The sequence below is a fragment of the Ursus maritimus genome, unplaced genomic scaffold, assembly GCF_017311325.1.
Source record: "Ursus maritimus isolate PB19 unplaced genomic scaffold, ASM1731132v1 scaffold_30, whole genome shotgun sequence".
Lineage (NCBI taxonomy): Eukaryota > Metazoa > Chordata > Mammalia > Carnivora > Ursidae > Ursus > Ursus maritimus.
Genome location: NW_024425564.1, coordinates 165,673 through 189,978, shown reverse-complemented (window position 1 = coordinate 189,978; position 24,306 = coordinate 165,673). Strand labels below are relative to the sequence as shown.

The 24,306-nt window shown below is 40.0% G+C and overlaps 1 protein-coding gene across 1 annotated transcript; it reads right to left on the bottom strand.

Annotated features, from left to right (window-relative positions):
• Nucleotides 1–188: 188 nt before the first annotated feature.
• On the bottom strand, nucleotides 189–23,397 carry GLO1 (glyoxalase I). The gene is made up of 6 exons (XM_008693364.2): nucleotides 23,228–23,397; nucleotides 9,142–9,224; nucleotides 6,703–6,843; nucleotides 5,787–5,854; nucleotides 5,029–5,118; nucleotides 189–1,648 (listed from the first exon to the last, which is right to left on the bottom strand). Exons 1-6 carry the CDS (start codon nucleotides 23,309–23,311, stop codon nucleotides 1,560–1,562), a joined length of 555 nt encoding a protein of 184 aa, XP_008691586.1. The 5' UTR covers nucleotides 23,312–23,397; the 3' UTR covers nucleotides 189–1,559.
• Between the last annotated feature and the right edge of the window lie 909 nt (nucleotides 23,398–24,306).

The window sequence follows — 24,306 nt, the reverse complement described above, 5'->3', positions numbered from 1 at the left end:
GAGGGACAGAGGGAGAGAATCCTCAAGCAGACTCCCTGCCGAGTGAGGAGGTGACTCGGGGCTCGATCCCAGGACCCATGAGATCGGGACCTGAGCTGAAACAGAGATCGGGCGTCCAACTGACTGAGCCACCCAGGCACCCCACTGCAGGTTTTAAAAAGAATATGCTGGACAGTTCACAACTTAAACACAGTCTTATTTGAAATTTTATTTTATTTTCATCTGTAAGTACTCCTATTTGTTTGAATTGCCCACATAATCCATTCCATCCAAAAAGGAAATGTCAAGTGCTTCCAGCAGCGTAAGCACAGTCAGCACAGCCTATCCAAAGGTCTTCCACTAGAGTCTACAGAAAATCTAAATGTTAGGTAAACCACAGACTGGGTGTTCTTATTTCTCTGGGCCATGAGATTGTCAAAATCAGCTTGATTTTTTAAAACTCATCAAAAATCAATCACGGCAAGGAAGACCACTGAGCTGATTTCTGATAACTAAGTAACGTTATTGCCGAACATCATTTATCCTAAATGTTCACTGGCATCAGGAAGACCTTGGGGTAGGGGCTCTTCACGAGTAACACAGGCACGGCTTGCCCAGGAATAAGCAGGTGTCCCCAAACAGCTGTGTGCGGCAGACTTCATCCACCGCTCCTGCCCTCTCCGTGGTGCTCAGCCCTTACTGCTGAGAGGACAACGCTCAACGCCACCGAAGGTTTTCACAGCAGGGGCGAGTGGAGGGGGTCTTGTGAGGTACTAATTTTGGAAGTACAATCTAAATACTACAAAGGAGAATCAGATCTCGAGTACCTGAGCCTATTTATATTGCCTTAATTCATTAATCTTACATGTCTAGCCGGCCTTCTTTCTCACAGCACAGAGGACAGCTGGGAAGATTACATGAGACGCAGTATGTGACAGCCTCGCCCAGTGTCTGCATACCCAGTAAGAGGTTAGTCCTTGAACTCTGAAAGTACTTCGTAAGTAAGAAGAAATTAGTTTTTCTATCAACATCCTTGTCAGTCTCATTCTGACTTGCTCCCAAGACTACCTTCTCTTTTGTAAAAGAAACACTTTATACTATTTGAAGTATACATGAAGTTTCATTTTTGTTCAGTGTTCTTTACTTATCATTGTGAAAAGTTATTTCTGATGAACTGAAAGCCCAGAAGGTAATCACAACGAAGATTTGTTAATTTTTTTTTTTTTTTTTTTTGAGAATGATGATTCAAAGGCAGACTTGTAGAGAAATCATTTAGGAGAAAGAAGGCAAATGCAGCCTCTGAAGGATACTGTTCTAATTATTACCTAACAAAGCAAAGTTATTTAACTACATTCAAGGACATAAGACAAAGCACTACTTTAAAACCACAATGACTGAACAGTTAGGTGAAAAACATAGCTGAAATAGGAAAGGGGAATGGACTTCAGAGTAATCTGAATTGGGACAATGATTCTTCAGTCCTAGACGTTTCTATTATCTGAAAATCTTGAATCACACCATTTCCTTTTTTACCTCCCACAAGGTCTTCACTGAAATTGCAAAGCAGTATTCTCACAGAACTAAATAATAGTTGTCATTTTGTTAGGATTCAAAATTTCAATCCAGTAGCCATCGGGATCTTGAATAAATGCCAGACCTTTCATTTTACCTGTAAGATGAGATGAATTCCATTATAAAAGAGACCTTTTAAAAATTTAAAATTAAGAATATTTTTTATTGATCCAAATTTTAATTTGCATTTTAGCCAAGTACATTATTTTGTTTCTAGTTTTAACTTTAGACAATTCCACTGTCAGTGTTGCCCAAATGCATGCTTTTCAGAACAACTAGCACAGTATCTTTGACACATAGCTGGGAGCCAACTCTCCTAAATAAACCGTGTACTGGCTGCAGCTTTAGGCATCAGATTTTTTACTTCACCTTCATGATATATTTCATGCTACTCGTTGAGTAGTCATAGAGATTGTCTTATTTTATTTTTTTAAGACTTTATTTATTATTTGATGGGGCGCCTGGGTAGCGCAGTCGTTAAGCGTCTGCCTTCGGCTCAGGGCGTGATCCCAGCGTTCTGGGATCGAGCCCCACATCAGGCTCCTCTGCTAGGAGCCTGCTTCTTCCTCTCCCACTCCCCCTGCTTGTGTTCCCTCTCTTGCTGGCTGTCTCTGTCAAATAAATAAATAAAATCTTAAAAAAAAAAAAAAGACTTTATTTATTATTTGAGAGAGAGACAAAAAGAGAGCAAGCAGGGGGAGGGGCAGAGGAGAGGGAGAGAATCTCAAGCAGACTCCATCTTCAGCAGAGCCTGATGTGGGGCTCGATCCCAGGACTCTGAGATCATGACCTGAGCCAAAACTAAGAGTCAGATGCTTAGCTGACCGAGCCACCCAGGTGCCCTGAGATTGTCTTACTTTAAAGAGGAAAAGAAAACAGGGAGGTGTCGAGCAGGTGGCATGGCCTACCCACACAGCCAAAAGACCCAGACGCTTGGGTCATAACAAACTCTTTAAACACTATTGTAGGTCACTCGAGCTCTGTCCATCAGTCTTTCTCCCAGGAATTCATAACTGGGATTGAGAGGCTAGTAGGTCTAATAGTAGAGTAATTTGCTTAAATGGAAAAATGTGACCTCAGCAATGTTTTGGGACCAAGATGCTAAATTAGTTTGACTCCAATCTCTCTCTGGCTCTTTTCCCCAGGATCAACCCCAGAGGCACATATATGGAAAATGGGGGGAGGGGGGGAGTGAGAACTGGTATGATGACTGGGAAGAGGAACAAGTAGGGGTGGGGTGACTGTTTTCATGTGGTCCCTGTGGGAATGGATAGCTGTGGCCTGGACCAGAAGGTGGCCCCTCATGGCTGTGGGAGAATAAACAGAAGGGGTTTTGTCAGTTTGGCTCTTGCTCCTCCCAGTGCCTTGGGCGTCTGCTCCTGCCCCCACACGGGGGGAGGTTCAAACGACTGGTTCCTGGTTCCAAAGTCCTCAGGAGTAAATAAGGGCAGTACAGAAGTCTAACGCCTGTGAGGAACTGACAAAAACACGCAAGAACTAACCGATCTCCCCGGCCTCCACTTTCCACACAATCAGAGTCAGGGAATGACCATCTCCGAAGGACTCATTCCCTCTGAGGGACAGAGGGGAAGAAGATGTTGACTGAAGAGCTGTTCTGCAGACTGCAAGGTGTTTAACTCTCACTTTCAGGTGCCTAGGGATCTCTGCCCAGACCATCTCCCTGAGAGCATGGGGGCTGTTAAAGACTGGGGTCTAGCCTCCCCCGTTCACACTGCCTGATGCCCCAGAGTAGTAATAGTTGCAATGACAGCAACTCCTCAGAGATCAAAGCAACAAGAACTTCAGGAACATCACCATTAACAGTCAGTTATAGATTGAAACAGAAGAACAAATATTAAACCAACGGACCAAGTGCTATTAAAACATGTAAAACTGACGAATAGTAGGAACTATAGCCAATATGAAACAAGAACAAGAAAATACTTAAGGAACTGAGCAAAAACTAGGGATCAAAATTGTAACAGCTGCAATTAAGAATACAATAGATAGGGGCGCCTGGGTGGCTCAGTCATTAAGCGTCTGCCTTCGACTCAGGGCGTGATCCCGGGGTCCTGGGATCGAGCCCCACATCGGGCTCCTCCGCTGGGAGCCTGCTTCTTCCTCTCCCACTCCCCCTGCCTGTGTTCCCTCTCTCACTGGCTGTCTCTCTCTCTGTCAAATAAATAAATAAATAAAATCTAAAAAAAAAAAAGAATACAATAGATGAGAACACAAAAAGATGACTATCAGAACAGATACATTTGAGGAAAAATTAGCTAACTGGTATGCTAGCGTGAGGAAAGCTCCTAGAAAAAGAACAAAGAAATAACAAATATAACAAAAGCTTCCAAAACAAAATAGAAGAGAACCTGAATCAGCAGATATTTCAATAGCAACACTGGATAGAAAAAATAAGGCCATGGAGTTGTATTTTCAAGATCAAAGGAAAATAAACCTAAGATTTTATATTCAACAAAACCGTCACTCATATACAAAGTTACGGATCTGAGGCACGCAAAGCCTCAAAAGTTCCGCCCCACAAACCCTCTCAAGAACAGTTTTGGTTGAGGTACTTGAAAGAGGGACAGAAAAACCCAAAAGATGCTGCAAGAGATACACAGAAAAAAGGACTCCGATATATATATTTAAAAAAATAAAATAAAAAAGCCAAGGCCAGGGGGCACCCAGCTGGCTCAGTTGGTAGAGCGTGCAACTCTTGATCTCGGGATTCTAAGTTTGAGTCCCAGGCTGGGTGGAGATAACTTAAAAATAAATAATAAATAATAAATAATAAATAATAAATAATAAATAGTAAAAATAAAAGCCAAGGCCAAAGAAAAAGGAAAAATAAATCAGCAGTACCCCAGTCTGGGAGGGTATCTGGATATCACATCTCTTCAACGAAAAAAAGAAAAGGATTAAAAGGAAATGTGAAATGTTTCAAATAAAAATTGAAATAATATGCTGGCACAAACAGATCTAAGTAAAATTATTATAATGCATGTAAATCCAACAAAATCTAGATATATACTATTACTAGGTATATACCTAAAACATAAGGACACACAAAGGCTACAGAAGAATAAAAATGAAAGACCAGCCATTTATTAACTAAGGAGATGTGGTGTCGTTATATTTAAATCAGATAGCACAGGCTTTAAGGAATTTAATTTTGGGGTGGCTAGATACACCCTGAAATAGTGAAAAACAGTGGCCAGTGAGAGAATATGGTAAGGCCAAAGGGTGGGAGACGGCTCGCCAGACTCTGTGTCTAGTCCCTTGTGAAGCTGCCCCACTTGCTGCTTTAGTTCCCTAAGATACCCGGGTCTTCTTCCAATATTCCCTCTGTTTTCCTTAAGCTGTGTGAAGCAGACTTCTTCAAAGTTACTTGCAACCAGAGGGATTGATTACAACAGTACCTTCTGTGGTTGCTTCGTAACTGAACAGAAACCGGGAGAAAACAAGCAGCAGACTCACCATCATCAGGCTTCTTCACAAATTTGACTCCCAGTTCTTCAAATCTTTTACAAGCACCATGTACATCAGGAACAGCGATTCCAATGTGACCTTAGGTGGCCACCCCCAAAACAAGGCAGACAGAAGGAAGAAATAATTACTGCAGGGTATCCAGGGGCCACAACTAGCTTCCAAAACGAGTTTATTTCAAAACATAAGGCACCTGAAAACTGACTGAATCAAGTAAGTTCAAAACTTGTATTAAAGCCCAAGAATCTAACTGACTGTGTATAGTAAGCTAATTAGTAGCTCTGAGTTAAAAATTCTTTAAAATAACCCCAATATTGGGCTCATGTATAGTTCAATCTGTTAAGAAAAACTATCAAGAAAAAGTAATCATTTACTCATATTAATAGGTTTGTTGTGGCCACTGAATATCTAGCAGCCAGTTTTAAGCCTGCGATCCTGTCATCTTGACTGAGAGATTCTAGATCAGGGCAGAAGAGTATGCTAGCAGAAATGGGAATTATTATCAACCACAGTTTTTGTTTTTTAAATTAAAAAGTCGACTGGAAATAGAATACTGAGACTGAAAAGTGAAATCATCGTGAGAGAGTAAATGTAGGGTTTAGATGGAGACTATGAAATTAACTCCTACATCAAATTTTTCATAGAAAATTAAAACCACCACATTCCAAAGACGTTAATTACTCTTCATCAGTACCCAATGCACAAATCACACAAACCCATGTATACTACATAGGAACAGGCCAACATACCGAACCCTCGAGGGTCTGAGTTGCCGCTGTGGTAACTCTGAGTCTCATCAATTTCCGTGCCCCAATTGCTACAAGAGGGAGGGAAGCAGAATTACAAGTGACCTGTGGAACAGATGTTCTAAAAAGAAAACTGCAGCACTCTTTGAAATCTCAGCATGTATGTATACAAGTTCATATACTTGGTTTCATCTTTGCTACTGTAAATATTAAAGTCTCAACTAGAGAAAAAGCAAATGGGCAAAATACGATTTTAATTAGACTGGGGAGATGATAAAATCAAGCATCTGGATAACAATTATGATAATATAAGCAACTATCATTTCTTGTACTTCATAGAGGATACTTAATTTATCTAAGGATCTCATTAAATATTCCAAACAGCTCCATGGGCTCAGAGTTGAGTCTCCATTCATTCTTACCAATGAGACTGCCACTTAAGGAGCCGACAGAAGGTGTTCAGGGTCCCCGAGCTATCATCAGAGCCAACACTCATGTCTAGGTCTGTCTGATTCCAGAGCTGTTTAGAAGCAGGGACACACTAACTCACACACCCTGATATAAATGCTCTTTTGTTAGTTGTTCCAAAGGACACAGAAACAATATAAAGCATAAAAACAACGTTCCTAAAATGCTGGAATTATGAAGACCTTAGTTCTGGTACTGTCTACATTCATTAGCTATCGTTGGGCAAGTATCTTGCCAATTCTGTCTTACAGTCTCTACCCAAAAGATAATGATCTCACTTGCCCCTAACTATGCATCAGAACAGTGCAAAGACCAAAAATCCATCATGAAAGACTCAAGCTGTTACAAATGCAAAGTGATTAGGTAGACCAGGTTTGAATCAAGCTTGTAAGTAAGGAAAAAAGGTTTATAAAAATGTAGACTATACAGAAAGATAAAAACTCATACTCACTGTGTCAGTTCAAGGGTAGCTTTCCTGGAGAATACCCACGCTACTTTTTCATCTTTATCTTTTGGGATGTCATTTTTTTCCTCATAAGCCAAGAAATAGAGTGAGAATTTCATAGTGGGAAAATCTAATTTTTGGAGTAGCCTGAAATTAAACAAAAAGCCTACATCAATTAACAACAGGAAAAGTTGATTCATACTAAAATCAACATAACAATATTCAAGTTCTACTAAGAATACAAGCCTATTTAATAGGAAGAGCGGGGGAAATCAATGAAAATATCTTATTAAAAAAAACCTATTCATCTGTAAATATCAGTGAATGGAAGTTTTTACAAAACAAACTTTGATAATTCAATTCTTCAAATATAATGAAATTTAGCTGGAATTATGGTACTTGTTTATAAATGGCAAAAGGTATCTTTAAAAGAAAATTTTGTCCATTTTTGGGAACAATACAATGTATTACCTTATTGTTCTTTCAGACATATGGCATTCAGTTAAATAAAATATCTTACCATGCCAAAACTCCTAGGAAAAGACAGTGAGGATAGGTGGTAAGAGAGAAGGAAGGACAGAAGAATATCACAGAAGATGTGAATGTCAACGATACCATATGGAATACTACAGAAAGGTCACACAGCATTAAGACTGAACAGGTGACTAGATATGGAAAGGTCCTGAGGGCAGTTTCAGCAGCATGGTGCAGCAGAAGCTGGACCACCCTGATGGACAAGGAGAGGTGAGCGAGCATGGTTGACCTATATAGATGATCGGTGATGATGGGAAAGCGGGCAAGAATTATGCTAGAGTAAAGACTTCAGCTTGTTTGTAGGTTGAGGGAAAAGAGCCAGCGGAAAAGAGACTGAGAAGACACAAAGAGTGAATGAATTACCAATCCTAACGGTTTAAAAAAGATGGCTGAAGGGGTGCCTAGGGGGCTCAGTCGGGTAACCATCCGACTCTTGATTTCAGCTCAGGTCATGATCTCAGGGTCAGGAGATGGAGCCCATACACTGGGTATGGAGCCTGCTTAAGATTCTCTCTCTCCCTTGCCCGCTGCCCCTCCCCCACAAGATAGTTGAAGTCGTGGCCTATAAACTGAATTTAAAGAGTATACCATTATTTTGCAAGGAGTAGGGTAGAATGAAGATGGACACAATAAAATTTTATTTAGATTATTGAGGACTAAATGCTCAAAGCTGACCTTATTCATAATCAATAAGAGAGAATGGCTGAAGCCTACCTAGCAAATGGAAAGTTTCTAAGCTCTATTTCAAATCTTTTAATTATCACTGCTATGTAATACACCTTGGTCCACTGGGACCCTGCACTGACTTAGCACCTCAAATACTCCAGTCATGAGAAACTATCTCCGCACCTACTACAGCAGACCGCGCAAGCCTTACGCACCAATCAGGCGGGAGCAGGAGCAGATGAACCTGCTGTCACCTGCTTGTCTCAGCAAGCATATCTTTCAGTGTAATGTCAAGCTGCACCCTGTTTGGGGGCTCTTGAAAAACAAGGTCAACACTGGAGTCAATCAGATCTGGATTCCAAATTTCACGCTGCCATGTGCTCACTGTGGCATTTGGGGCTAGAAACTTAATGTCTCTAAACTCTGGTTTCTTCCTTACTCCGTAAAATGGGAAATAAACTATTTCATGAGCTACTGTGGAGACTGAATGAAAAACACGTAAAGTGCCTGGCAAAGACCTTGTTCAATGTATTTGTTTTTACTCCTTCAAATATGCTGTAAACATTTGCTAAACTACTTTTTCTGGAAAGAATTAAAAGAAACTATTAACTGCAGTTATCTTTGGGGACAAGGACTGGAAAAGGGAGGCGACCACTTTTTATTTTGTATTTTTCTAAACTGGTCCGATTTTCTAAACGAACATATACTGTATTACTTGAATTTTTCTCTCATAGTCAATGGAGGTTATCCAGGCAGCCAATTTAAAATCATTTAATTCTATTCTTTATGTATCTATATTGTCAGAAACAAACAAAAACCCCTCATGTTATTTACAGAAACAAATCAAGAAAAATAAACAAATACGCTTCAAGGATTACAAGATCAGTGGATATTATCTGTTCAGCAAAAGAGAATACATCCTATAAAAATGAGACAGATGGCAAATTTTAGGTAAACTCATTCATTTTTATGCATCTTTATAACTGTATCTTTTCCAAAGTAAATAAGAGGCCATAAATTAAAAGGATTTGAACACATGACAGATTAAACAGCTCTCAGAGAGAAGGGAGGCAGAGAACACCCAAGTACTCAGCCAGCGAGCCTAGCCCCAGACACCTGGCCGAAAGGACTTCTGTGATTTCTGAAGAAAAGTTAAATCCATTTTTTAAATGGATCTGAAACATTCCCTATATTTGCTAAGCTATGCATTTAAACATTACAGGTGCCAATAAATAGTTTACTTACGTCATCCCAAGAATTCTAGTATAAAAATCCAATGACTTCTTAGGATCCTTAATTCGTAGCATGGTCTGCTGCAACAGAAAATCCTAAGGAGAAACAGTGCACATTAAACAGGTGTGACACCTGGCACTTGTTACCAACATTAACTGTGCTTTCTATTGCAGAAGACAGTCTGCCTGTGTAACACAATGTTTCAGAAGAAACCAACTTTGTCCTCTCAGCCTTGCTGGTCCCCACACCTACCACGAACACTTCCTACAACTCTCTGCCCAAGGATGTTTCCTGGTCACAAGAGCAAGCCCCTGCGTGGGGCAGGCCCAAAGTGCCAGGGAGTTCACACCCTCCCAATGACCCTCAACCAACAGTGGATGAAAAACCTGGCTCCCTTGGCCCTTTGTGGGACAATTCTACAGCACGTTCCACACAGTCTCTCAGAGACTTCCCTGCAGGATTAAAGCCCGGTTGCCCTCAATGGTAATCCACTTCTACATACTTTTTTTTTGCCTCCATTCCCACTCCATATAACTTTCTGTGATCACCTCCCAAATAAACTACTTACAATCAAATCCTTACATCCAGTTGGCTTTTGGATGACCCAAGATAAGATAGTGATATTACAAATAAAGAATTCAACTACTGTAAAATGTGTTAAATGAATTCATAAATGTTTTTACTGGTAACCACAGCAAGAGATTACTCACAAGACCCTAGACTCCTAAATAACTGAAAGGGTAAAAAGTTACTATCTCTAACACCATTGTGAAATTGTCCAATTTACAAATCAGGAAACGAAAGGCTTGACTTCACTGAGAAAAGGGTAGAGTGTTTCAATTCATGGAGTTAAGATGATTAATAGCATTAATAATACTACTTTGCCTTCGTCCAGTACAGTAATTATGAGGAAGTATCACTATCCATAGGTATTAATAGCCCCATTTTATAGATAAGAAACACACCTGAGGTGATTAAGTTAATTGTCCCAGCCTCTGATTCTAAGTTCAGGTCTCTTTCTACCAGAGACGCCTGCCAAACCATGAGTCCGTTAACTACATTTGTGCTTCCTGACAGATTCTTTTCCTATTATACCCAACAGCTTGACAAAACAGGCCTGAAAATTCTGAACTCTCCCTTTGCAGACACACAGACATCTCTCCCCTATCACTCACATCATAGAAAACACAAATGTATTTTTTTTCATTCAGCATCATTACAAAGTGTTTCTCTATTTTGTTAAATTTTTAAGTGACCAAAATGTACTCTTATTTTAAGCATGAAAATCCTCACTTAAAACAAAACTAGCCTAAAAACTACTCTATCTCAATAAGTAGATCTTAATGAATATAATAATCTGATTCTTCATTCACAGCTTATAACCACACATAAGGCAGTTGGCTCGGAAATTACATGTTTCCAGAATACTTGGATTGCTTTCCTCAGGCAGGTGCTGCACTCCTAAAGGTTTTAGTTTCAGCAAGCAGCTTTAAAAAAGGAAAAGCAGCTCCTGACATCCAGGTACTGGCCTGGAGCTCGCAATGAGGCCTTGGTTTTCCCCACTGGACAAAACAGCAAAAGCACCTAAAAAGTCACTCTGTGATTGCAATGAAGGGAGGTCGAAATGCAGCAAAATCAATTCTACTTCATAGTCTTGTTTAGTGCAGATTAAAACAAGGCACTGTTTGAACTTTGGTCGGGTAGGTGGCGTCTAGACACAGGGTTTTCAAATGTTTAAAACTATCTGAAAAATATTAGTTACTATTGCCTACACAAACCCTCAGCTATCTATCTATCTGCTTTAAAAATGTGCGGAATTTACTTATTCTGATGATTCGGGGACATTTCTATAAGCATGAATTATTGTCTTACAATGTAATGTAGGGGTTCCTGGTACATTTACTACTATACTGAGATGGTCCCTGGAACTCCTGTTTTTATTTTATTCTTTTAATGAGTTTTTTTGTCCCCTCACCATTAAGCTATTAGTTGTCAATTCTATCAGCAAAACACTCCTTTTTTGGACACAAGAAAGCTAATTTCCCAAATTCTTTGACCCTACCCTTCTCACCACCCCTGCTTGCACCCTGATCCCAGCTACCCCACCTCCCACCCAGCCTGGTTGGTACTTTTCTCTCTTACCTTGTCCCCTACAATCTATTCTTGGGGAAATCTTTTAAAGTTAATTCAGATCACTCTCTGCTCAAAAACCCTGAGAAGGCTCCCCATTTCACTCAGTCAAAGCTGAAGTCCCTACAATGGCCCTCTATGGTTGGCCCTGGTTGCCTTGCTTGCCCCTCCTCCTGCCGACTCACTTAGCTCCACTGTAGTCTTCAGCTCACCTAGGGCCTCTGCTGGAAGGCTCTTTGCCCAGAGCCACTTCTTTTTTTTAATCTTTATTTGTAAGTAGGCTCCACACCCCATGTGAGGCTTGAACTCACGATCCTGAGATCAAGAATTGCAGGCTCTAACTGACTGAGCCAGCCGGGCGCCCCTCCCCAGAGTCACTTCTAATCTTTTTAACTCTGCTCCAATGTCGTCTTCCCAATGAGCGCTTCACTGACCATCATAACTCTCCACTTACCCCTTTTTTTCATTTTCTTTTTCCACAGTACTTGTCGCCATTCAATATGCTATTTACTATATTTACCTTTTGTTGTTTTCCATTCCCCATTAGAATATAAACTCCATAAGGACAGGAGTGTTTGTTCTGCTTACGGATGCACCTCAGAACAGTATCTTGACAGAGTAGATACCCACTAAATATTTGTTGAATGAGTAAATGAGCTTTCACTATGATTTTTCTTTCCAATCAAGCTGCATCCAACATTACCATAAAAAAAAATCATTACACTTACATATTAACTGTGTGCCAGACACTGTTCTTAGTGATTTCTAGAAATCAATTCAAATAATCTTCACAACAACCCTATGGGATATGTATTATTACCATCCCCACTTTACTGAGAGAGTAAGTGTCAGAGAAAAAATTCCACCCCAAGCAGTTTGGTTCCAAAGTCCTTGCTTTCAACCACCTTGGCTAAACTGCCTCTAACAACAAAGAAATAAATAATGACACAGGCATAACAGAATATTGTGAATACATTTAAAATGCTGCTTTAGAGGTATATTAAATGGCAGGGGGCATTCACATGGTATATTAAGTTTAAAAAGATACATATATGTATGGTTTATTTAATATGCTATTCAGATTAATTACATCTTAAAAGTAATGTTAAGCCTTTAATTTTATTATCTATTGACATGGCTATGTACTAAAACTATCTCACTACACACATATAAGTGAATATTAAAATGAACTTTTAAAAGGCTATACATAGTGGGGTGCCTGGGTGGCTCAGTCTGTTGAGTGTCTGACTTCAGCTCAGGTCATGATCCCAGGGTCCTGGGATTGAGCCCGGGGTCAGGTTCCCTGCTCATCGGGGAGCCTGCGTCTCCCTCCCCCAAGGCTGCTCCTCCTGCTTGTGCTCTGTCTCTCTCTCTCTGTTAAATAAATAAATAAAATCTTAAAAAAAAAAGTCTATGCACAAAGTTAACAATACTGTATGTGTACTTGAGAGCTGTTAAGATAGCAGACCCTAAAAGCTGTCAGCACATACACACAAAAAGTACAATGTTAGGTGATCAATACATTAACTACCCTTACTGTGGTAGTCATTTTGCAGTGTATGTATACCAAATCAACACGTTGTACACCCTAAGCTTATTATACATTGTTATATGTTGATTATATCTCAGTAAAGCAGGAAAAAGAGTTTTTAAGATAGAGAGAAAAAATGGAAAAATACAGCATTGTTCCAACTGAGAAGATGCAATATAATAAACAGATTAATTCCAAGTAAATGTATAGATTAAATACACACTGCAGGGGAGCCTGCGTGGCTCAGTCGGTTAAGTGTCTGCCTTTGGCTTAGGTCACGATCCCAGGGTTCTGGGATCAAGCCCCACGTCCTGCTCCGTGCTCAGTAGGGAGTCTGCTTCTTCCTCTCCCTCTGCTGCTCCCCCTGCTTGTGCTCGTGCTGTCAAATAAAATCTTTAAAAAAAAAAAAGAAGAAATACATACTCTAATGCCATTGTTAACCTTAAAATAAGTCTATACATGGTGAAAAAAAATAAAGGTATATTCAATATTAGTGGATTTATTCATAAAAAACAGGCTTATAAATCCTTTGCTACAAAAATGTTATTTGGATGATATAAAAAACAAGCAGGGCTTGCTTTTTATAAAAATGCTCAAGTTATTCTACGCTAATAGTTTGCTTTCTATCACTAACATATTCTGTCAACTCTGCACTTCTGGTAAACACTTGAATGATCCTTCCTCAAAAAGTCCCTAAAAATGACTGTTTATTGCTACGGTTCTAAAATATTATTTAAAATAAATATATCTTGTGTTTAAAAAAGTAGGACTTACACTCAGGTCCTGTCTCATCAGACAATTCTTAACTTTGTCTTTTCTTTTCACGCTCTAAATTTGGACAATGAAAGCCGTCTTTTATGACTAAACTATCTTTGGGTTTTCTGGGATGGGTACTAGGTAACAAAGACTTGCTCCTTTGCTTTATAAAAAGCGTAATAGAAATAATCAGGCTTTGGGAGAGCATTATCCAAATTTAATTAGCTCAAAACTACCTTGGAAAAACTTTAATGGTATAATCAAGGATGTTTCTAGTGCACCTCTTACGTTTCTGCAGTATCATCCTGACAAAACTATAAAGGTGCAACAGGGATGTGAACTAAAGGGCCAAGGTCCCTTCGAGCACCTCTAAATGGGGTTTTTGGTGTTAAGATGTGAGACTTGGGTGAATCTTCATTTTTTTTATTTTTTTGCCTATGGACGTTCAGTTGCTGCAGCACAATTTCTTGAAATGCCTATCCTTTCTCCACTGAACTGTGTTCACATCTTTGCTGAAAATCTGTAGGGTCTATCAGTGTGGGTCTATTTCTGGGTTCTCTACTTTGTTGCACTAATCTGTGTCTTCTCTGCCAATACCACAACGTAGCGATTACCGTAGCTATACAGTGAGTCATAAAGTCAGACAGACTAATTCCTTCCACTTCATTCTCTTCAAAATTTAGTAATTCTAGCTTACGTGCCTTTCACAGAAGTTTTAGAATAATCTTACCCACTGAAAAAAGGGTGTGTGTTAAACATGTATACCAATTTGTGGAGAATTGACATCTTTACCATTCTGAGTCTTCCAATGATGAACACAGTATGCCTATTTATTTAAATCTTTATCTGTACTGTGTAATTTTCAGCATGTAAGTCTTGTATATGGTGGATTTACATCTAAGAGATTTTATTGGGCAATTATATTTTTAATCTTGGTGCTCATGTGTTTCCTGCTAGTATACAGAAATAGAATTGATTTTTATATGTTTATCTTCTGTCCTGCGACTTAATAAACTCACTTTTTGTAGATTCCTTAGGATTTCCTATGTACAATCATGTCCTCTGCAAACAGGGTCAGTTTTATTTCTTCCAATCTGTATGACTGTTACTTCCTTTTCTTACGTTACTGCACTGGCTAGAACTTCTAGCACTATATTGAATAAGGTTGGTAAGAACAAACATCCTTGTCACGTTCCCCCAAATTAGGGCAAAAGCACCACCATTAAGTATAACGTAAATTTTTTATAGGTGATCTTTATCAAGTTGCATAGTTCCCCTCCATTTGTACTTTTTTCCTGGAAAAAAAATTTAAACATGGATGGTGGTGAATTTTGTCAAATGTCTTTTCTGCATCAATTAAGGTGATTATGGGATTTTTCTTCTTTAGCCTCTAATATAATGGATTACTTTGACTGATTTTTGGATACTAACCCAGTTTTGCATATCATGGTAAATTTTTAAATATATTGCTAGATTATTCATGTGCTAATATTTTGTCAAGGATTTTTACTTCTATATTCATAAGAGATATTAGTAATTTTCTTTTTTTGTACTATCTTTATCTGGTTTTTGGTATCGGAGTAATAGTAGCTTTATAAAATGAGTCAGATAGAGAACAAACTTAGGGTCGATGGAGGGAGGTGGGTAGGGGAACGGGCTAAATGGGTGATGGGTATTAAGGAGGGTACTTGTTATGATGAGCACTTGTTATATGCAAGTGATGAATTACTAATTTATACTCCTGAAAACAATATTACACTACATGTTAACTAGAAATTAAATAAAAATTTGAAAAAAAATACAAAAAAAAAAAAATAAAATGAATCAGGAAGTGTTCTCTCCTCTTCAATGTTTAAAGGGATTGTATAGAATTGATGTTAATTTTTCTTTAATGTTTGCAAGAATTCTCCAGTGAAATCATCTGGGCCTCAAGACATCTTTTTTGGAAAGTTCTTAATTATGAATTCAATTTCCTCATGTTATAAAGCTATTCACATTATTTATTTCATATGGGTAAGTTATGGTGGTTTGTGTTTTTCAGGGAATTGGTCCACTTCATGTAAATTGCCAAATTTACATGTACAGAGTTGTTTTTAATATTCCCTTATTATCTTTCTGACATCTGCAGTCTGTACTGGTATTCCCTGTTTCATTCCTAATACCAGTAATTTGTACCTTCTCTTTTATTTTGTCAGTGTTGCTACAAGTCTATCAATTCCATTGTTTTTTTTTCCTCAAAGAACCAGCTTTGTTTCACTGATTTTCTCTATTTTCTGTTTTTAATTTCAATGATTTCTGCTTTTTATTATTTCCTTCCTTCTGCTCCTTTTGGGGTATTTTGCTCTTCTTCTAGGTTCTTGAGGAAGGAACTTGAATTACTGATTTGAGACTTCTCTTTCTAATGTAAGCATTTAGCAATACAAATTTCCCTCTTAGAACTGTCTTAGCTGAGATTCCTTTCTCATTTTCATTCAATCCATTTTTTTTTTAAATTTCCCTTGAGACCTCCTCTTGATCCATGAGTTATTTAGAAAAGTATTATTTAGTTTCCAAGTGTTTGGAGATTTTCCTGTTATGTTTCTGCTGCTGATTTCTAGTTTGATTCTATTGTGGTCAAAGAAAGCACTCTGTATCATTTCAATAATATTAAATTTGTTGAAGTTGGTTTTGGGACCCATGACATGGTCTGTCTTGGTATATATTCTATGGGCACTGAAAACAAAAGCATATTCTGCTGTTACTGGGTGGAGTATTCTTGAAAGGTTGATCAGATCTTGTTTACTGATGATGTTGTAGGGTTTGTCTACATCCTTCCTATTCTGTCGAATATATCAATTGTTGAGAGAGGAGTACTGAAATCTCCAACTATAAATGTGGACTATTCTACTTCTCTTTCCATCAGATCAGTTTTTGCTTCATATTTTTTTGCAGCTGTTTTTTAGTACACACACACTTAGGACTGCTGTGTCTTCTTGGTCAACTGATCCTTTCAGCATTATATAAATATACTTCTCTACCTATGATAATTTTCTTTGCTCTGGAGTCTACTTTATTTGGTATGAATATAGCCATTCCTTTCTTTTGATTAATGTTTCCATAATAATCTTAGTCCATCGTTTTAACTTGCCCCTAGTACTATATTTGAAGTGAGTTTCATGCAGACAGCATATACTTGGGGCATGTTTTCATTTTCTTTTATTTGTTATATTAAGATATAATTGACATACAGTACTGTGTAAGTTTAAATTATACAACCTAATGACTTGACTCATGTATGTTGTGAAATGATTACCACAACATGTTAATATCCATCACCTCATACATAGATAAGTTGGGGCATGTTTTTAAATGCACTCATGTTTTAAATACACCACTTTAATTGGTGTATTTATACCTAATGTAATTATTGAAATACCAGGGCTTAAGTTGGCTATTTTATTTATTTTTGTTTTGTTTTCTGTTAATTTTTTCTTTGCCTTCCTGTGGGTTACTGGAACTTTTTTGTAATTTCATTTTGACTTATCCGTAGCATTTCTTCATGTACTCTTTGTATAGCTTTCTCTAGGCATTCTCTAGGTTGCTCTAAGTGTTTAATTACATGTATGTTATCACAGTCAGTTGGTATCATCATTTTATCAATTTGAGTGAAGTACAGAAACCTCACCTCTCTTTACATCCCTTTACTCTCTCCCATTTATATTGTATTAAAATATACTACTACTGCTGGGTGGGGTAGAATTTCAGGTTCCTCATGTTTCTCCATTAATACAGCAAGTGGGGAAAGCTTGTTACTGTCTGGTGAGATGAAAGTCGTGGCCTCCTATTCAACCTTCACTGATCCCACCCTGGCAGGGGGAGGGTGGGCACCTCACTGCAGCCTGTTCAGCAGAAGATTAGGCTCCCCATGCAGCCTTTGCAGGCATAGGCGGGGATGAAGCCACAGTTTTTTCTGTGGTGTTTGGTTGTAGTAGAGCTGTTATTGCCTAAAAGTTTTCTGCCTCATCAGGAAATAGTGCCTATTTCCTGGTCCTGTGAATAGAGAGCAGGTTTTCACTGGGTTTGGTTTTGTTTGTCTGCATCCATTGACATGTCTATAGCCCCGAGTTTGGGCTAAATGAGGCAAAAACAAAACTCAGGGAAGCTTGCCACAATGTTGCTCCTAAGGGCTCTAGGCCCCTAGCTAGTCTGCCTTCTTCTCTCCACCTTTCAGTTGTCTTCCTATGTTTATTTTATATAAAATGTCCAGAGTGTTTAGCTGTACCTAGCAGGAGGAATAGAGAAAAGTATGTGCACTCCATGTTCCCAGAAAAAGTCTCCAAATGGATTTTATACAATTGCCCCAACAACGGGGTATGTTTGGTCATCATACGTCTCTTTCTAATGAAAAAGACACTCATTTCTCCGGAACTATTGCCAAGGAGCTCTGTAAGATATTCCATCTTACTCAAAATCAAAATCAAGATCTCCATTGCCTCTATCACGTTCAGTCTTCAGACAAGAGAAGTTTCAAACTTGCATTAGCTAAATTTTCAGAAATGTTAAGATTTCTTTGCCTAAGGTGTGTGTTTTGGCCTTAATAACAGTGAGGCCAACTCCCACTGGAGCCCATCAACTCTCTTTCCCAATGAATTTCCAAAAGTGTTGCATCACCCCCAGCATAGAGTCTTCAACTCAACATTCAGACTCACAGGACAACCACAGACTGAAAGGGTTTCAGTCAGAAAAACACAGCTTGCCAACAGAGCAGGGCTAGGTGTTCCTCTTCAGCAGGAGAACTTAAAAAAGTCTGTACAGCCCAGAGGCAGGGAGAAGATCTGCACTGGGTAGGAGCAGGAATCACCCTGGTGTAGAAACCCTGTGTACGACAGGAACCAGTATCTCTAGCAGCAAACACTGGGCACAGCCTCCAGAATCTCCACAGCAGACAGTTAAAGGGCTACTACATTCAGGGAAGCCCAAAGCTATGACTTCCTATGAGGTATTGATAATTCTCCCTCTCCAGATGCAATTTACCAAATTATTTTTATCATAAGTAATATTGCTAAGCAACAAACACTATTTTTGTTTCTTGGGAAACAGCTAGAGTTAACCAAATGTCACATTCTCATCAAAGGGTTCAGGGCTATACTCTTCACCCCTAGGTATCATATCTCCTATAAGACAAAATGGATCAAGTTTTGTTTTTCCCTGACTTTTTAAAGTCACAATTACCATCAGTGAAAACCCTTTTGGAAATACAAGTGTATCTGAGGGGAACAAAATTGTTTTCTCTGTAATAGCTGGAGCACATGGTTGATACACAAGATGGTTTGATATATTTTTTTTCTTCACTATCTTCCTCCTCCTAGTGTTATTTGCCTGATTCAACCTATGTCAGAATGTGATAAATTGTTCCTGAAAATAATTCAGCCACTCCCTTTACATTTATTCTATCTTATCTAAATTGGTTTCATGTGGTTTCTTCCCTGCCACTCTATAACTCGACAGCCAAAGACATACTTCAAGTTTACTCACCCTACAGATAAGGGTGGCAGAAATAGCTAAGAGACACAAAGGAAATTTTTTTTAATTTAAAAATTACCTTGATATTAGGCAACACATATGCCAAACTACTCTTACAACAGATAAAAGAAACAGGAAAGTCCGAGAAGCCCTCAGGATCACGAGGCCTTTAAAATCTCATGAAAAGGAGGAGAAAACACACAAGTGTGAGAGAAATAATTCCTCAGAGGCAATATGGTTCAAATGCTGGTTCTACCCCCATTACCTTTAGTAAATCATTACTTTTCTTGAACCTTAGTTTTCACATCTTTAGAATGGGGATAATTATAGTTCTCAGCTCATAGGATTGAGTTCCAAAGTATATGGGATAATGCATGAAAGTGCTTCGCACAGTGTCTCTAGAGTCCCTTGCCAGGACAAGTCAGACACCTGGAGACTTCCTAGATTTCTCCCTCCCCACTTCTCCCTAATCCAGTCCAAGTGTCCTATCAACCTGACTGCTTAAATCCCTCTGGAATCTTGTTCCTTGCCTTTCTAATGAGCGCTACCTTGTTCAAGTCCTCACTACTACCTCCCTGGATGACTGTCCTAGCCTCCCTGGTTTCTGCTTCTTGTGGGCTTACCCAGATGCAATCCACTGACCTTTCCATAAAGTACCAGAGTGATCTTTCTATACTGAAAACCCAATTGTGTCATTTCTGGATTAAAAATCATTACTTCAGGGGTGGCTGAGCACCTCAGTAGGTTAAGCATCTGACTCTTGGTTTTGGCTCTGGTCATGATCTCAGGGTTGTGAGATCAAGCCCTGCATCAGGCTCCATGCTCAGGGTGAGTTTGCTTGGGATTCTCTCCCTCTCCCTGTCCCTCTGCTCCTCCCCCCTCCCCCCGCAAGCACTCTCTCTCTCTCTGTCAAATAAATAAATAAAATAAAATAAAATAAAAGTCCCCAAAGCAAGCACATATGGTTATTGCATACTTCTCTAACTCATCATTTGTTAGCATTCCCCTAAACTGTCATTTCTACTGTTTTTGGTACTGTTAAAGAAGAGAGCATGTACCCCCCAATAAATATGTATTTATTTTAATTATATACATGTACAAATATACTAATAAAACATATATATTACAAAATGTATTTACCAAATAGAAATCTTTACAAGGTGAGAGAAACAAACATAATGGGGTCAGGGGTGCTCATATTTTCTTTTAGTACCCTGATTGTCTTGCGTACCTTCCCCTCAATTCCCACTGCCCACAACTTCAGTCTCGTGTTATCTGTAGATTCCTGCATCAGCTCTCTGATGTCACTGTGCTTTTTATATTTACTGAGTCTCTCTGCCTAAAAGTCATTCATCCATCTAGCCATTCCCTTCCCTCCTCCTTTCCATTCTCTCTTCCACCTACCCTTGCACCCAATTCTACCTAGCTACTTCCTTTGTATTTGGTAAAACGCAGATTAAGTGTCACCAACACTCAGAGTTTTCCCTGACCCTATCACCTACCACTCAGATGGGATGGGACTCCAAATTATTACATTAAAGGATAGAGACAGTAAAAATAATTAATTTCAGGAGATTATCACTTGGGAAAAGAAGTATTTGGCCTCATGAAGACAGTTGGCCAGTAAGACCACCCAAGATGTGGTGTGGCTGTACATTCCTCGGCCTGCCTTCACGACAAAGATGCAGACAAACAACAGGCAAGTTGACCTTCTACCACCACTACCCTCTCCTTCCAAACCAGGCCCTCACCACTTATTTCATCTTCTGGAAGAACCTTTCAGGTGATGAGTCACCTCCAGGCCTGGACCCCTCCCATCTACAAACTGCTTTGAAACCCTGAATGATTCCCTACTACTTATTTATACCCAGCTTCCTTAGATGCGACATTCAAAGCTCTCGCCAAGACTGAGGCTCCAACCTCCATTCTAGCCTTTTCCACCACAGCTCCACTGCTTAGATAACCTGAACTTCAACCAAAAATATCTCTCCAGAACATGCCTGCACTGCATCTTTCTGCCATCGCACCACATTTTTGCTCAGATCTTTCCTCCACCTAGATGGCCGCTCCCATGTAACTCTGTCTCCCAGATGATTTTGGAGCCCCATCCATCTTTCAAGACCTAGGCCCACCCCCACCTTCTGGTTGATGTACTCCCTGATCCCCACAGTTGAACTCTATCACTTTTCATAGTTTAGAGAACAATAATATATTTTATCTTCCTTGCAGATCTCTTCATATTGCTTTTACAAACTCAGGCCCAGTGCCCTGCTACGATCACTGCAGCCAATGATAGATCTGGGGATTCAAGTGTAGGTATTCAGATGCCAAATACCCCATGTATACACCATGCCACAGATGCTACCTTCAAAAATTTCTACCTCTTGCACTCCCGGGGTGCTCTATAATTTCAACAGCACATTAATCCCAGCTCCGTGTTATGTTACAGTTGGTGCCCTTTCGGTGAAGAGACCTCATCTTGTTCATCCCAGTAGCCCCCACACGTACCATGGTCTGTATATATATATATATAGCAGGTGACCAGCCATCGGACTGAATTTAATTCAGTCTTTTTACTCTCCTTTATGCTAAGTTCCAAAATTACTGCTGAAGTCAGTTCTCCAGAAGCAGAATAAGGGTGGAGATTGAAAGTGCGGGCACCTCTCTGGACAAGTTACTCAAGTTACTCAATACTTCTATGCTGGAGTCTCCTTATTTGTAAAATAGAGACAATAATTACGCCTTCTTCATAGGGTTATTGTGAGGATTAAATTAAGTAATGTACTTCAAACAACAACCCAGGGCCTGGCACACTCGAAGTATAACAACTGCTACTGCATATCCATTTTATGTCCCCCACATGGTATTTCAGGGCCAAAAATTACTGATTTCAAGTAATTACTCCATATAACCAAAAGAAATTTCAATGATGTGTAATGTAAATTAAGAATGAAAGAAAATGTATTTAACAAATTTTAACAAATTTCTGAAATCTTTTTAAATAGTCCAGTACATAAAATCCCCAGTTATCTAGGAAATTAACTTATAGTGAATGACTCAGTTTATATTATGTGAAATAACTAGGTATTTATACTACATAATATTAATAATACTATTAGAAGGTATACAAGTGAAATGAGTGTAGAAGGAAATATATTTTTCTTTTCTCTTTCTTTCTTTCTCTATCTCTCTTTTTCTCTTTCTTTCTTCCCCCATAACTTTGCAGTGATTATTTTTCTTAAGTACCAGGTGCCAGTCAAAGGCATTAGCAATCAGAGGTGTCTGACTCTTCACCCTGAAGGCAAAGAGCAAGCAGGGGGCAAACTCATCGACACATATTCAATCCTCAAGAAATTTAGAAATTCCCCAATCTAGTGGAAAAAAATACAAAGGCGTTTACTGACACTGACGAGTACACTGGAATAAACCCCCCAAGCGGCTGCTGTGTCAAATCTTGCCAAGGTGGAGGCACCACACCTGAGTGAGTTACACTGACTCAGTGCAGACATGTTAAGTAAGCGGAAGGATGCAACAGGTCACTCCTCTTACTGGATCTCAGCAGCAATGAGAGGGTCGGTGAAGGAATTTCCAAGATTCCCTTTGGATCTAAGCTTCACGATTACTGTCATCTCTCCTGGGGGCCACCAAGCACAGGGAGAGAAGAAGTGTGGCCGTGAGCAACCATAAAAACCAAGCAAAAGCGAACTTTGGGGCGCGGTTAAACTCGCAGAAACCCGATTAGTTTGAAGGAGTTAAGCCGGCGGTCAGAGTAGGCTGGGAGGGGCCAGCATGGCTAGAGACCTTCGAACCTGGACTGGGAGTTCTGAAGCTGCTCTCATCCGCCATAGCTACTGAATCGGGGAACACGCACACCACAGACAAGGGATCTGATTCGGGGTTGTCCGAGGCTTCCAGTTACCGTCCCAAAATAAACAAGTTAATGCAAGCAGGGTCGCAGTCTCTGGGGAAATGGATCCTCTCACGATCCCCTATTGGACACCACTAGCCCTTCATCTGGCCCACTCTGGTCCGCCCCAAGCGGCCGGAGCTGCAGCGGCGGCCGGATGGGGTTCGAACCCAGCCGGAGCCGGGCCTGGATGAGCCGGGGATGTGCTCCCCCGGAGGCCCCAGCTGCGCCCTGCGGAGCCGCTACTCGGGAGAAGTAGATTCTGCGCCCACCTTGGTGCTCGGATCCGGGTCGGAGCAACAACCGAGAGCAGCCTCGTCAGTGAGGCCGCTGGATGCTGGCTGCAGTTCTGCCATGGCCGCACTGCTGTTTCACCAACGACGGTCCCAAGAACACGGCAACCACCCACACTCTTCCGGCCCCTGTCCTGCGTTTACTCGCGACGCGGGGAGGGCGCAGCGGGGAGGGCGGCCGCTGATTTCCAGCCAATCGCTCCGCGGAGAGCAAGTTGGCTCTCTGCTGATTGGGTCCCAGTGAGTCAGCGCCTCCGGTCGCAGGACTCTGTGCCCCAAGACTACAACTCCCAAGGTGCCTTGCGCTTGAGGGGGGTGCGGGGGAAGACACAAAAAATCAAGCCGACTGGAAAGCGTGATTTCTCTGTATTGCATGTTGACCTAATTTTGTGTTTAATGTTAAAGTTCAGGAAGCACCCACAACTCACTGCTGCAGCTTGGTAGGAAATTAGAACCTGACGGAAAGAGAATTGGGAGCTATCCTTTTTAAAGTATAAGGATTCAAAAGTATTTTCTCAGTTTAAGCGGTACAGGATAATTAAAACAACTCTGACTTAGTTAAGAATCCAGGTTCAAGTTTTGGTTCCACTATTCATTCGCTATAGAAGCATGGAGTAATTACCGACTCCTCTCTGAGCTTCCTTGCAGGATTTTGGTCAGGTTCAAATGAGATTTACGTCACGGTTTCACTACTTACGTTTTACATTGATTTTGCTAAGGGACATTTTTTAATTGTGTTCATTGGAAGACTTAGTTATCACCGTGCTTTGATGCCTGGCACATAGTACATGCTCCATACATATTTCCTATTGTTAGACTAAACGATCATAATTGGTGTGCACATGATTTAGAAAAGGGCTTTAAAAGTAAAAGGGGGGGTAAGCAGAAGGGGGAATGAAGCATGAGAGACTATGGACTCTGAGAAACTGAGGGCTTCAGAGGGGAGGGGGTGGGGGAATGGGATAGGCTGGTGATGGGTAGTAAGGAGGGCACATATTGCATGGTGCACTGGGTGTTATACGCAACTAATGAATCATCGAACTTTACATCAAAAACCA